Raw genomic sequence first — 15,000 nt, 5'->3', positions numbered from 1 at the left:
GCCCATCGTGTGGGTTCTCCGGACCCACAACCGTCTACTTTGCAAAACACTCCCGCTACTTAAAACCTTAAAGAAAACCCTGATCTTTCATTACGTGAATTCCATATGACTTGTATGTGCAGGTTCTTTTGTATTCATTTTTGCCATAATTTAAATCCATTAAATCAGTTTCTTGTTTTCTTTTTTTACACTGTAGATTTTTCTTCTTCTTTTAGAAATTCCAAAAACAGAAGTCACATAATTTTATAATGGGGTACACATTTGAAGTCACCCTCTTTCAAGTGTTGAATTCACCACTGTGCCACTCATTGTGTTCTATTTAGATCAACTGTTTTAGCATGTTTTAGTTTTTTTGTGTTCTATTAATAAATAAAAAAATTGGATGGTTTGCAAGGCTGCAGCCTAAGAAAATCTTTCCAGAGCCCTTCAGGCTTCAGACATTAAAAGTTAGCAGCCCAAGTGAGGATGAATCAGCTTGTGATAAGTTAGGCGCCTGTTCAGGCTACTCGTTCAGAAATTTGGTCGCGCGCGTTGGCAAGTAAGGCGCCCCAGGCGACCGTCAGGCAGAAGCCTTGGATGGTTGATCAATCAACTTTTTCAACTGACATCAAACTAGGTTGAAATGGTTGAAAAGCGACTGCTGTCAACGTGGAGAATTCTGGAAATTAATAACTATTCCCATGGGGTTACCACATTGCAACCAAAAATGGTTGGAAGTGTTCCTCCACCACTTCAAACTAAACCAGTTGCAGTTGAAACAATTGATCTCATATCAGTAGAACACAACCTTAGTATCATTAATGAATTTAGGTAACAAATATATTATTATTATTATTTTTAAGAACCTGGTTATCCTCTCTCATTTTTTTATTTCGTTCAAAGTCCCTTTCTTCTTTGTCCTCCAGATGTGCTACGCTCAATTCTAAGTCAGCAATTGTCTGAGAGGAAATAAAAACAAATAAATAAATGTAATATTTTTTTGGTTAATTCTGACATGTCTATATGTACTCAAGCAATCAGACTCTGTTGAGTTCTAGTTCCCTAGCTCACATACACGTACATGTAGAAAAATCAGTGTTAGGCATATGTCACTATAATTATTCTTAACATTAATAATAATAATACATGTAAGTCTAGCTAGTCATCGTCACAAAGTACAGTGCTCAACGATGCAGCTCAAAAAGGTTGCACCAAAAGCATACTATGGTGCCTCTGACAGTTGTTATACGGCCCATGTACCACCTTGGAGAACAGCTTACAGCCAGCTGGAATCAGCTTTATGATGGTTTTGCTGAGGAAGGAACACTGGAGAGCCCGCAGGAAAACCCTCGAAGCAGAGTAGAGAACCAACACAAACTCAACCCACTCTAATCGCACCAAGTCCAGGAATTGAACCTGGGCCACACTGGTGGCATTCAATTCCTGAGAGTGAGACTTTTAGATTTTACTCTGTCTAACGTCAGACAATAATTATTTTACTTGTCAATATGGGGACCCCTTCTGAAATGAATGGGTTGAAGGTCTCCAGGTTTGCACCAATGAAAACTATTACCTAAAACAAATTTAAAGCTTACTAGGTTTTGTCACCAAAGATGATTATCAGGGATATGCACCCCCTGGAAAATGTTGCTTGCAACTAAGGATTGAAATGGATTAACCCACTGGCTCCTATAGGAGTGAGTATTGTAGATTTTACTCTGTCTAAAGCTGCGGCTACACGAGCGATTTTTTGCTCGTGCCGGTGATGCTATGTTTCCAAATTTTGTCACATCGCCAGTGCCCGATGAAAATCACACGTGTAGCCATCCTAGAACTGGTGACGCGACAGGTGAGAAAGTCGCTAGAAAAAAGTCGCCAGAGTTGAAACTTTTCCGACAAAATCCTGAGATAGTTGTCCGTGTAGCCACCCTACAACCTTTTCCCTGCACTTGCGACAAGACTAAAGAGTATTTAGCCAATGAAATTAAAGGAGGAATGTCTGTTTATAGTGCCCAGGTCTCTTGAAGTATGCGATTTGAGCGGCCTTCAATTTGTCACCAAAATTTGTCCCAAGTGTAGCCACCCTCGCACGCAGACGACACGACAAAACTTGAAAAGAATCGCATCACTGGCGCGAGCACAAAATCCCTTGTGTAGCCGCGGCTTAATGCCAGTTTTTTAAAGTTGGTCACTGTACTTCAAGAAATTGCCAAAGTTTTGATATGTACAGCCTGGTCTGAACTACCAAGATATGAGAAAGTAATAATTATTGATTTGACAACAGTTACTGTGAAAGTACAAGGTACATGTAGCTTGCCAAAAAACAATAGTTTTATTCATTTGATACAGTGGCAAAACGGTAAATGAAATAATCTGCCGTGGGTAAAACTGTAACTTGCTAATGCAACTATTTAATGCTTGAGAACACAGAGCAAAAAGTAACTAGTTACACTGTATTACTTTGTTAGCTTTTTGAAGATCAGTTTCTTTTGATATCACTTCAGCTTTCAAGTCCTTTACAGCTTCTGCAGCTTTCTGTGACAATACACAAAGAGAAGGAATTGTTGAGACCTCCGTAGTAAATTATTATAATTACCAAATGTGGTTAAGGAGTCAATAATTGTTCTGGATAAAAACTAGCATCGTAATTCATCCAGGTCAACATCCTGCAGTTTTTAATTACTACAAAAATAATATGAACCAACATAAGCCATGACATGATACAGACAAGCACAAAAAGTTTAAAATAATAATAATTCATTAATGATCAATTATTGTTCTTGTGGTCACAGATAAAAAACTTACTTTTGCATTTTCCGCTTGAACTTTAAACCTGTTAAGATAAAGAAATTGCAAAAAAAGATTCCTTGAGAGAGTATTCTGGAGGTACAGGTACATGCACATGCAACTGTCAGTTCAAAACCGAGAGACTTTCTGGTGTGATGGCTGACCTCACTTTGATTTGATAGTATTATTTATAAATAAAGTATTGATAATTATTTGCTTACAGTATTTTTTTAGTTTCCAATGTCCATTTCAATTCACAATTTATTTATTAAAAAAGGCCATTAAATAATCCCACAACGACCAGTAGTAATTGCCAACAGGCAGGTAAAGCTGTACATGTACAATTATGCAGTAACACCCTTCAATTCTAAACACTTTTATTAAATGGCAAAATAACGTAAACATTTTGAAAGAACTCAAAACATTGTAGAAACACAACACAACTTGTAGCCGACTTGTATTGTTACAATGCACAATCTGTTTTGCATTCATGTTTTCAAATAATTTCTGCAATGTAACAGCCCAGGTGGAAATCTTATTAAGATCTTGTAAGATCTTACAAGATCTTGTAAGAATCTTGTAAGATGGGCATTAAGATGAAAATCTTAATAAGATCTTATTTAAGATCTTTGATCTTAATAAGATCTTAATACATTTGCTTAACAAATTTTGATAAAAAAATTTAAGGTTGCTGATGTTTTCGATCTTGTAAGATCTTAAAAGAATCTTACCAGATCTTAACAAGATCTTAGGACTACCTTACATGATCTTACTGAAAAAGATCTTACAAGATCTTAATAAAAATCTTACAAGATCTTAGTAAAAATCTTACAAGATCTAGCAAACATCTTACATAAGATCTTAGTAAAAATCTTACAAGATCTTAGCAAAGATCCTACAAGATGTAGTAAGAACCTTACAAGATCTTAGAAAAAATCTTACAAGATCTTGCAAACATCTTACATAAGATCTTAGTAAAAGTCTTACAAGATCTTAGCAAAGATCTTACAAGATATAGTAAGAATCTTAAATAAGATCTTAAAAAAGATCTTAAAAGATCTAAGTAAAGATCTTACTTAAGATCTTGGTGAAGATCTTATAAGACCTTAGTACACATCCTAGAAGATCTCATGTAACATCTTGTCAGGAGCCCATTACCCGGAGCCTCCATCTTCCATATTAACCCTCTGAGTCAACCCTGTCCCGTATCTTTCTATTTTTAGAAGCACCTCCCAGGGGGGCTTTACTGGGTGTTTTCACAATAGCTGATCATAACAGACCTATGGTCAGCCATTTATTACGTCACATACGTATGTGACGTATGTGAACCACTTCACTTATGTTCTCAGTCACATACGTCACATAAGTCACATACGTCAAAATGTAGTAGTTCTAAAAATAGAAAGATACGTGACAGGGTTGACTCAAGGGTACAATGCAGATGGAAGCTCCGGGTAATGGGCTCCTGGTCTTGTGAGATTTTTGTGAAAAATGTTGCAAACTAATCTTGAGAAAGACCTTACAAGATCTTAGTATACTTATAATAATGATCAGCATTCATTTGGGCTGGACTGGGGGGCTTTTCATTTTTTAAGTCAAATTAAACAAGTGTTGAGTTAATTTCCTTTTAGCCTGCATAGCAGGCGCTAAAGGGGAGGGGACAGGGAAAGAATTCGGGAAGAAAACGACTGCATGGGAAGACTAGGGAGAGAGGGAGCCAAAAAGGCTTAGCTTGCATTGCAGGCCTTGCGCACTGGTCATACACTGTCAGGCAAATTTCATCCTCCACAGGATACTGACAACTGAAACAGCTGACATGCTTTTTGAAATGAAATCCTACATGCTAGAGTTATTTTTCAAATAAGGTATCCTGATGAAGGGCACTTGTTTTCTTATGGAAGGCATGACTTAATAAGCTTAAGTACACTATGCACTGCTCGGGAATACAGGTTGTGTTTTTGCTTCAAACCTTGAAGTTTTTGGCTGAAATTGATGAGCCACCATACAGCAGGCTTGACCAGGCTTTTTTGAATTTCCAGGCCAAAAATGTTTAAGTCTTCAAGATTACAGACATTGACTGCAATTTTATAGTGACCAGTGACCTTAACCAAACTCTGTGGGCTCAATTGAAGTGTCTTTGAAGTAACAATCTTTAATAACATGGCCTTGATGATGTCTTCCAAAATACGATAATGTTTTGGTTTAACGGCCAATTATCTTTAATGTAGTGACGTAAACATTATATTATATCTCACACTTGAACATGAACATTATATTGACTGTTCCTAAATTTGACACCCGAGACTAAACCTTTGCATGATTATTCTTAGATGTACAGTCTCTGATAAAAGAGCTATGTAAATGATTATTTTAAGTCCTTCTCATTCTGTCATGCTAAAGTACAGCTGTAGTACTTAAAATTTCATGTTTTATAGCAATTTAAACTGTCACACTGTTCGGCCAAAAAGCCTGGCCTTCCCGGCCTTCCAAGATTTTTAAGCCAGCCTTTGCCACACTTTTCCGGATTTCCAGGCCTAATTTTTGGGAATTGAACTAGCTAAAAGGGCAATGTGGACTAGGATTTTATGGGAATCTTTAAGAATTCCACTCAATGATTCAATTTGAGGGTCACTTGGGTGAGTTGAGAGTCTTGAGAATTTTGTGCAATAGTACTGAATGTGCCAGTGAGACAATAATCAAATTTTAAGTGCAATTTTAGGATTTGATTTCATCTGGTGCCTTGAAAAAATGAGCTTTAACTTCAACCTTCAATACATGTATAACAAGGTTTGGTCTTATTCAAAAGCATGCCTGTGTGAATACGATATTTTTCGAGTTACTTCACTACTCGTAATATATGTACTTTGCTTAAACAATGTCCTTTAAAGGCCCCAAACATTGAACATAAAATCACTCTGTACACGGAGAAATGAAAAAGACAGCTTTTATTCTGATGTATTGTATAGATTGTGACAAATATCATCAACGGATTACCTTGTTTGATGCTCTCATAATCGGCCTTATTCCAAAAGGAACATGATGCATTACTCTTGAAAATTACACACTCCAAGTCAGTACTTAATCCTTTCAATGAACTCCAGTATCTTTCAAATCTTGCCCATTTATAATGAATCGGTGGAAAGATTGTCATCCTCCGCCATCTTGAATAACACGTGAGAGACCGGACTGGAAACTAATGAGCCCTTTTCGTTTTGGTCAGCAGTCAGTGGTAACCAGTCCACAGCTCAACGTCCAGCTCTTACAGATTTTGGGCGGTTTTATTCGAACGTTAATGTATCTACGATCACACTTTTTGCACGGTGACGATTTTTTGGTTAGGTTTACTCTTTAAATCCTGATCCAGGCAAGGAAATGCTTACAACAACTCAAGTAAAAAGGTAAGCGTTAACTTTAAGCGAATAACGCTTGATTTGATGCCTTATTGTCTTGAAAATGAGGAACGGTTTACCTGTATTTAGAATTCACATTTTCACACCTTCGAGTCAATTTGTGAAGCAAGGATAGTCAATTTGGCTTAAATGCTATAGCCCTGTAAAAAAATTCATAAACCTGTAATGAAGAATAATGAAGTTTTAGAACAAATGGTGAAGCAAATGATTTGGAAAACAAGTGCTCATACCGCAAGTTATATGTATACGATTGACAAATGATTCCTTCTCGTAAAAATGCTAAATGCTGTCACTTTAACTATTGTAATCAATGCAGAAAATGCCTGACAAAGCTATTATTGTTAGTAAAGTAAGTAAGTAAAGGGATCCAAATTTATGAGTTTACTCTTAAACAATTTAGTTGTAATAGAAATAATCAGTGATTTAGAGGAATAACTACATGCATCATTGAAGCATAATAATACTCTATATGCTGTATTTTTTTAAGTTGCCATGAAAGAGCAGAAAGAGACACGTCCTGAAAAAATCTTCGATGGGACAGCAGGGAAAGGTCCTTTACAACAGACAAAAATGCTTAGCAACCAATTCTGTCTCCTCCACCAGTTATGGTTTGATGTATTTAAGGATCTCTCTTTGCAGACTTGTTAGAGTTCTGTGGTTTATCTGAAATGTTTAACAGCTTTTTTCGTATTTAATTTTAAAACAAGAACCCAATCCAAATATTTTGACATGAATTAAATGTTTAGCTACTGCTTTGAACTCTGTATTCTATTTTTTGCCGGTGAGCTATGGTAGTAACTGTTACTGTTAATAGCTTGACTGTAATGGATTTTTTGTAGTTTCCACCACATCTCTGATTTGCTGGAATATTATTTTACAGGAGCAGGATATATACATGTATATTATATATTTTTAGTTTTTGCAGTTGCTGAAATGTAATGATCTGTACATAAATTAATTAATACCCATTGAAGCTGAATGTGAAACTGTGCTACTTGTTTGTATGTCGATTAAAGGACCTTATTACTTCAGAAAACTGACCAGTGAATTGATTGATTGTAGTCCAACACTAAGAAGAATCACAGCTGTTCACTGAATATATTGGACAGGACGGGAATTGTGTGAAAAGTCATTTCATTCCCATACCAGATGCAGCATACAGCTCAGCTGTACATGTACCTAGACAATAATGTGGAGATTGTATGCATGGAAGTTTACCATTTCATTGATTGCCATATCATATGGGCCAGCATGATATGGGGATTGTAAGGGACTTTACCAAATCCCCATAGCATTCCCATACCATATACCAGTGTGCCTGGATAATATGGGAATTGGATGGAGTGCTGCCAAGTATGTAGCATTCCCAAAGTGAGGGGTCAGAGATCGTGTGGTATTGGTATGGGGCTGAGCCATATCATTCCTATACCAGATCATATGGGGTATCTATGGAGTACTACAATGTACCAAATACGTAGCAATCCCATAGTTTAAGACAATAGAGTTATAACTAAATGAAGACAGACTGCCAATTATGGGTTTGAAACTGTTTTTTTTTTTTTTTAAGAAAAAGTTCAACAAATGTATTGTCAGTGCAATAGTTGTTTGATTTTCAGGTTCAGTACTGTAGTTTCAACAAGTCTGGACAGTAATATTGTTACACATTTGACAGACGTACAGCAATCTTTGTGCACCCATGTATTAACTTGACTTTTCATGGCAACTTAGTGCTTTAGCTCTATGACAATTTGGTTATGAATTAATTTTGAGACTTAACAATAGTCATATGGTTATTTCTTTTCTGTTGGAATCGTTAAGCTTTTCAATAAAGTACAAAAAAGAATAGTATTGTTCAGCATCACTTTGTAAGGTAGCATTTAAGGGGAAAATAATTATTTTGAGTTAAGACTGGCAATTACCCCAAGGGAAATGAAAGTGATTACTTTTTGTGAACAGGGGTTCAAGTTATTGGAGTTGACGGTAATTTGCAATAATGACGCCAGGAAAGCAGCAGTGTTTGATTTGTAAAAATATTGCTAGATTTTTTACGAATTTACTATAAATAAGAAGCCTGTGCAAGATTTGGATCTTTTTGTAGAAAGTTACATATACAATACTTGGTTCTTTCTGCAGTTTAGTACTGGAGTGCAGATTATGTAAAACAAAATAAAACAAAACAACTCCAAAAATACAATGTTTTGTTGTACCCGAATAAAACCCCTATATTTGTAAGTTTATCATTGGTATTTCTTGTAAGATTCTGGAACAAGATCTTGGAAGATGTTAGCCAAGATACTTCAACACCTTACAAGATCTTAGATAAGATCTTGGGTAGAATCTTACAAGATTCTCACAAGATCTTATCTAAGATTGTACAAGATTCTTACAAGATCCTTGTCTAAGATCTTATAAGATTCTTACAAGATTCTTGCAAGATCTTATCTAAGATCTTGACTAAGATCTTACACAATTCTTACAAGATCTTGTAAGATTCTTACAAGATTCTTACAAGATCTTATCTAAGATCTTGACTAAGATCTTATAAGATTCTTGCAAGATTCTTACAAGATCTTGTAAGAATCTTGTTAAGAATCTTACAAGATCTTGTAAGAATCTTACAAGATCTTGTAAGATCTTAACAAGAATCTTACAAGATCTTGTAAGAATCTTAATTAAGAAACAAAGTAAGATCTTAATAAGAAACTTATTAAGAATCTTGGTAAGATCTTAATAAGATTTCCACCTGGGAGAGTACCTTTTCACACCTGGAGCTTAGTTGTGGGTAAAACATAACTGCTTAAAATTAGTCATAATATATTACATGGAAGGAAGTACTGTATGTCAAACATTAACCTACCACCACCTCTACAAATGTACAAAATATACCCTTAAACCCTGAATAAAATAAAACCAACATTTCTGGTGTGCAGCTAGCCCAAATATTGAATGCATATTCTCGAGGTGCATGCTAAGATTTTTTATCAGAGTCAATCATTAACTTCCTAAAAAACAATACTGTGTAATAAGAAAATATTACATTACAATTATTACATCAATTATTATCATTTGTATTTGGCGCATTTGTTGTTATGGGTTGTTTTAAATGATTTTAGGTGGTTTACGAACCCTTCCACATAATTTACTAGTACATGTACTTGATATTGCAAGAAAACATTAAGTACAATGGTTCCATTTATTTCGGAAGGTAGGTAAAGAAGTGGAGTTACCTCTCAATTTCTACTTGCTTCATTTCCATAGATTTGTACATTTGAGACATCTTCCCTTCACTTTCTTCAAGATCTGTAAGAATTTTTCATGCTTAATGTAAAAAAAATGATTGTTGTGTACATGTATTGAATAAATATGATTGCACCAAATGCAAATCACATTTTCGTCAAATTTGGTGCAAACAATCACCGATCTAGCAATATATTGGGACTTGAAACCTATGCAGGATCTGAGAAAAGAGACACTTAATTTTAATAATTTGTCCCCAACACCACGGGTAATCACAATGAAGTTTACAGGTACAGTAATTCCTCAAAGCTTCACTGTCTGTTTTTAATGAAAATTCTCTGTTTGATGACATTTTAAATTAAGTTTATTTTCATCACTGGTACCAGCAAACAATAATACTATTGTAAGTGCAAATTTTAAATGATAAGCTACTGTATTCAAAGAATCAAATCACTGATAAAAACTTGAGCATTTACCATTTTGAACTCTGATCAGCTTCTCTGTGAGTGACATAATATCATGTTGAGACTGTTGCAGAGCTTTTTCAAGTTTCTTTTTCCCCCTAAAAACCAAGTACAATAATAAGAACATCAAAATTAAAACTAATATTGTTTATTCTAAACATGCAATAATTATTATTAAATTATATGACACTACAGCAATGTTCCATGGATAAGATTTCTAATGCCTTTTGACAAGTAATTATGTCACATTGAAATCATACCACTTTTTTACTCGTTTAATTACATTTACATGTACATGCATGTGTATGTCAAAAATGTGAATCAAACATGCAGACATGTCATTAAAATCAGCTAAAATAAGCATGAATAAAAAGAAAATTCTAAGATCCCTTGTTGTCACTATAATGTGTACCTGCTGTTACTAAACAATTAAGGCTGCAGTTATCCTGCACAACGAACTCTAGAGTTACAAAGGAATCAGCCTTGATGTAACACTATGAACTCTAAATCAACAGCTATGGCTGATAATCACCACACTGGATAAAATTCTAATCAGGTTAGTCATTCCTTCAATGTAGTTTTAGTGACTTAACAGAAACTTGCCACATTCAATCTCATAGCAACAAATGTTCATGTTTGCCTGCGTGCACTTTTCCTTTTAATCAGCTTAAGAATATCAATCTTTCCAGTCAAAGCAAAATCACAAACTAACTTGTACTTTTGACAATGGATTGAGTAAGTTCAGTACTTTCCAACTAGAAAAAGGCAACAGAGGCATAATACTCAAGAAAAACAAAGGCTTGCATCACTCTACACATTTTGTTTCGTTTAACAAAATGATACCCTTCACTAATCAAACATATCTCAATTAGCACAAACAAATAATGAGCACCACAAAGTGAGATCTTTGAAATTCTTAGATATTGATAATTTTAAGTAGTACTAACCCATTATCAGCCTGTCTTCCCAGTTTAAATTTGACCCTTTTTCTTCATCCAAAATGGCTTAATATTAAGGAAAAGGGAAACTCTATACACCAAAGAAAGACAGACTCTGTCTGGTGTAATGACCTTCATTTTTAGGGGTAATGTTTAATTAACTGAAATTCTAAGCCACCTATTGAAAATGCCTAGCAACACTGATAGCATTATCATAAACACAATGGCCCTTGAGCCCCTCTAGGGAGTAAGACCATGTGAAATCTACTAATGGCCATTGTGAAAATTCAGGACATTAGTCTTTGACAACAATACAACAATTTTTAATCAAAAAATGTCTAGAGATTCTTTGAATTACAATAACAAATAATTATTGATGACCCTGCATTCAAGCCCAGTAGGAGATGTTGTAAACACATGAAGTTTTAAGTTTCAATCATCATTTTCAAGTGATGCTAATTATATCAGCAAATTACAGTTAAGTGTAGGTCAAAAAACAGTTAAAACTAGCTACACGCACATGTAAAAACAAATAAAAGTAAGAAATAAAAGGCCAGTTGATGAATATTGATGACATAAAATTCATGCAAAGGTGATTATAATACAAACAGTATATACATTTTAAGGAATAATTGGGAGTTTCAAGATGAAAAATTGTGAAAGATCTGATAACTCAAGACCTTCTGACACCTGAGGATATTGTCAGGAACTGGCTGCGATCCATGGATCCTTGACAACAGTATTAGGATCATTGCAAGATCCACTCAGACTTCCTGAACAATTCGGTAGGATCTTGGCCAGTATCACGATTTTAAAGATCTCAGCAATAATGTTTGAAGGTCCTTCTTGTTAAAAGGTTTTCTAACAATCCTTTTAAATGCTTTCTTAAGTTACAATTGACACTGCAACCAGGTCTACATACAAATGTCTACAGGTTGACTAGAAGACATACAGGTACATGAGTTTTTGTAGTTTGATGGTACTTTAGTTTGGAGAACTTGAATGCAGCTTAAAAAGCTACAAAATTAATTATGCAAAGACCCTGATCATCATTATTACTTTAAAGATTTTATGATTAAAAATTGTATATATCCCATTCAAGTATTGAAATGAAGTATTCCCTGCTGTGCAAAAATTATTGGTAAAGAGACTAAGTAATGGACAGGTATCTGTCAGCTTGTTTTTCAGGTGTCCAGTGCAATCATGTTGTTGCAATTATTATAAATCATCATTAATAATTATTAATTAACCATTTCACCAAATTTTGCTGTCACAGAGGGGACAATGACTAAAAGGCCTGGTGGATCTGTCTTGAGAGGAAATCCAACATAAACTGTCAGGGCATTCGGTTCCCTTCTGTGCTTTTTGAAAGTCAGTGTCCCTATAAAGGACTTTTGAAACACTTTTCAGCATTTTTATCAAAACACCATTCCCATAAATATTATAATAATAGTAGTTTTACTATTCTCACAAGCAGGAATAATCACTTGAGTTTCTCATTAATTTGTCATTATACTGCACTAAAATTAATTCTTCAAAACAGTGTGAACATTTTCAAAACATTGCCAACACCTTGAGGGAATTAACTTACTTTTTAGTTTCTTTAGGATTTGCTACTTCCAAAGCTTTAATAACATCTTTTGATACAGTATGAAGCCTCTGTGTTGCTTTTTCCGCTTTGTCTAGGGCATCTCTGAAAATAAATTAATTAATAAATAATTGATCAATTTTAAATCACATACTGCACATAACTAGCAGGGACTGTTGTACCATCTTCTTTCTTTTGAATTTCAAATTTATCAAATTTCAGGCTTTTACGATGGAACTTTACAAAATTGTATAACCCATCCTTCTGCAGAAGGCAGAAATAGTACATGTACATGTCACAATAATTATTATCTTACCGGACTTTATCACCAACATCTTCAATATCAAATTCAGGTGGTTCCACCTCAAATTGGTCATCATTTCGTCCATTTTGTACAAAAAACTGAAAGGATGAGTATACATGTATAAAAACCAATGAGATCTGTATAGATGATGACTTTACCTTTGCAATGAATGCAATGAAAAATAAATTTAATTAATTATTAGAAGTATATATATTATTGCATTTCTAGCTTTCTGATTGGCTCACCAAATCAAGGTTATCAGCGAATAACCAGGGGTTTAGGAATTCAAAGCAGTGAGTGCACCAAGACTGTCAATACACGTATGTCCAAAAAAAATCTTTTAAACATTAATGGGGTAATCAAAAAAACAAATAATTATTATTAACCTAATGATGCCTCAAAAGTTTCTACACGTCCGCTTTAAACAAAGACAGCATAATTTTTACAAAAATGCATCCATGAAATCCATTAGATCAGAGATGCCATTGATAGCTTTCTTCACTCGCTACCACATACAGTGTACATGTAATAATATTCATTTTCGATCATCTCCAACACCACTTTCACTGAAGGAAATATAGTGCTGATGCCTTCGTAAAAGGCCCCCAGGAAGAATGGTACAGTGTAATATAGCTGGCATTGTTCACAAGAAAGCAGTGTCAGAAAGACAAACGAAGAAACTACTGTACACTGTACTTTGACCACCCTTTGAACAACAACAAAAGATGTCGGGTTTTCTCAGTGCCTTTCTCAGCCAGCAGTCCAGCTGACAAAGAAAAACAGTTTGAAAGTGACTTACAGAGCACCAGCCAGTCACTCAGGAGACAAAACTGTCGTCCAAGCATGTTCAGATCAAGAGCTCATTCAGCATGACAAGTTGTCAGTTTCAAGCTGTAATTTCCACCGTAGAAAATGGCGAGCAAGTACGTTGTAAGTCTCCCTCCACAGTTCAATTTTTACATGTATAACTGCACTGGTTGCAATGTCCAAGTTCAAAATTACCTCTGCAAATACCCTTAAGATGTTTTTGTAAACTCCCTAATTGAGAAGCTTTCAATTCTAAGCTAACGCTTTTGTAATTTTCGAAGAAGTTGATTTCATTCAGTGTGAGTTAACACTTGTCAAAATCACAAGATCACATGATTTACATTGTAGTCTTCAGGTGTTTTGGATATGAGGTGGTTTTAAAGCAAACTTGGTGCTACGCACCTCTTTGGCTATTTATTGTGCTCTCGTGGAACAATATAATTGTTAATTATTGTATGGTGCCAGAAAGATATAGAAGAGGCCTACCAAAACATGACAGGTCTACATTTTGCACCAAGAGGTAAACCGTTTCTCAAAAATGATTTATTCATTCAAATGATGATTCATTGGTCATTCCCCTTTCCAACTTTTGCCAAGAATACATGTATACTTTTCTTTCACTGGATTACTATGGTAAGCCAGTGAACATATAGATAAGACATAGTCATGTTAATAAAAATAAATATAAAATATTAGTAGTTTTCATGATAAAAAAGGATTTTTCCCTCACCTCTTGTAACTGGGCTAAAAGCTGAAATCATCAAAAGAAAATCATAATAAATAATAATAATAATAATATTATTATTATTATTATTATTATTATTATTATTATTATTAATATTCACTTTTTTATAATACTGTTATAATTAAGATGTTTATTTTCAGTAATATGGTCCAAATCTCTTTCTAAATAAAAAAGCAATTAAGGCTTTTTTTTTATTTCCTACATTACCCAGAATTCTAATACCGGTAATATTTTACCCTAGTCTCAATAATTTTTAAATAATTTGCCTTTAAAAACTCTTCCCCCAAAGTTTTCCTTTCTGCATTGCCTTGAAACATGGAAGAGAATGTATATGTAGATATCCCAAGACCTACATGTACGCAAAGTTGATCCTAATTTCTACATTACAATGCACAGTACCGCTCAAAAGTAAGTTACCACCTCATGTACATGTAATATTTTGATTTCACTTTTTCAAAATGTCTTATGATTAAAAACAAGGAGAAAACATACCCTTGCCCTACGCCCACAAAGATTTTCAAATCCAACGATGAATACTGCAACTTGCTGCTGATACTAGAAATGAAAAATAATGTTCAAAGTAAACTAAAATAGCCAACAAATTACAATACTGCACCCTCTACCAGGGAATTCATTAACCTTTAGCACACAAGCTCTTAGAGTTTTGCTGTATATTTGTAATTTTTTGTGGTAAAAGAAAGTAAGAAGAAATGATTAAATTAAAAGGGCAAAGTTATCTTA

At 34.5% G+C, this 15,000-nt stretch overlaps 2 protein-coding genes and 1 long non-coding RNA gene across 9 annotated transcripts in view; 2 read left to right on the top strand and 1 right to left on the bottom strand.

Moving 5' to 3' along the window:
• Positions 1 to 15,000, bottom strand: part of LOC138008405 (myosin heavy chain, cardiac muscle isoform-like) — an 81,837-nt gene that overhangs the window by 61,263 nt on the left and 5,574 nt on the right. For 3 of the 6 annotated variants that reach the window (XM_068855738.1, XM_068855737.1, XM_068855739.1), the window contains exons 4-12: positions 14,752 to 14,814; positions 14,245 to 14,265; positions 12,720 to 12,805; positions 12,407 to 12,508; positions 9,890 to 9,975; positions 9,404 to 9,476; positions 2,785 to 2,812; positions 2,440 to 2,514; positions 846 to 938 (exon numbers count right to left, since the gene is read on the bottom strand). In XM_068855738.1, the coding sequence (XP_068711839.1) occupies positions 846 to 938; positions 2,440 to 2,514; positions 2,785 to 2,812; positions 9,404 to 9,476; positions 9,890 to 9,975; positions 12,407 to 12,508; positions 12,720 to 12,805; positions 14,245 to 14,265; positions 14,752 to 14,814 (627 nt within the window). Of the gene's footprint in view, positions 1 to 845; positions 939 to 2,439; positions 2,515 to 2,784; positions 2,813 to 9,403; positions 9,477 to 9,889; positions 9,976 to 10,589; positions 10,608 to 10,824; positions 10,969 to 12,406; positions 12,509 to 12,719; positions 12,806 to 14,244; positions 14,266 to 14,751; positions 14,815 to 15,000 lie in introns of those variants that run through there. The other 3 variants (XM_068855740.1, XM_068855742.1, XM_068855741.1) reach the window with 2 other exon arrangements.
• On the top strand, positions 6,029 to 7,212 carry LOC138008430 (uncharacterized). Its single transcript, XR_011124246.1, has 2 exons — positions 6,029 to 6,164; positions 6,664 to 7,212. It is a non-coding gene; the product is annotated as an uncharacterized lncRNA (long non-coding RNA).
• LOC138008410 (uncharacterized) overlaps positions 10,278 to 15,000 on the top strand; it is a 17,894-nt gene continuing 13,171 nt past the window's right edge. The window contains exon 1 of one of the 2 annotated variants that reach the window (XM_068855750.1): positions 10,278 to 10,433. The gene's annotated coding sequence lies outside the window, so the exon portion shown is untranslated. Of the gene's footprint in view, positions 10,434 to 11,315; positions 11,770 to 15,000 lie in introns of those variants that run through there. The other variant, XM_068855749.1, reaches the window with a different exon arrangement.

Source organism: Montipora foliosa, chromosome 6 (genome assembly GCF_036669935.1).
Source record: "Montipora foliosa isolate CH-2021 chromosome 6, ASM3666993v2, whole genome shotgun sequence".
Taxonomy (NCBI): Eukaryota; Metazoa; Cnidaria; class Anthozoa; order Scleractinia; family Acroporidae; genus Montipora; species Montipora foliosa.
Note: the sequence above shows the minus strand (reverse complement) of the source record. Positions and strands in the feature narration are given on the sequence as shown.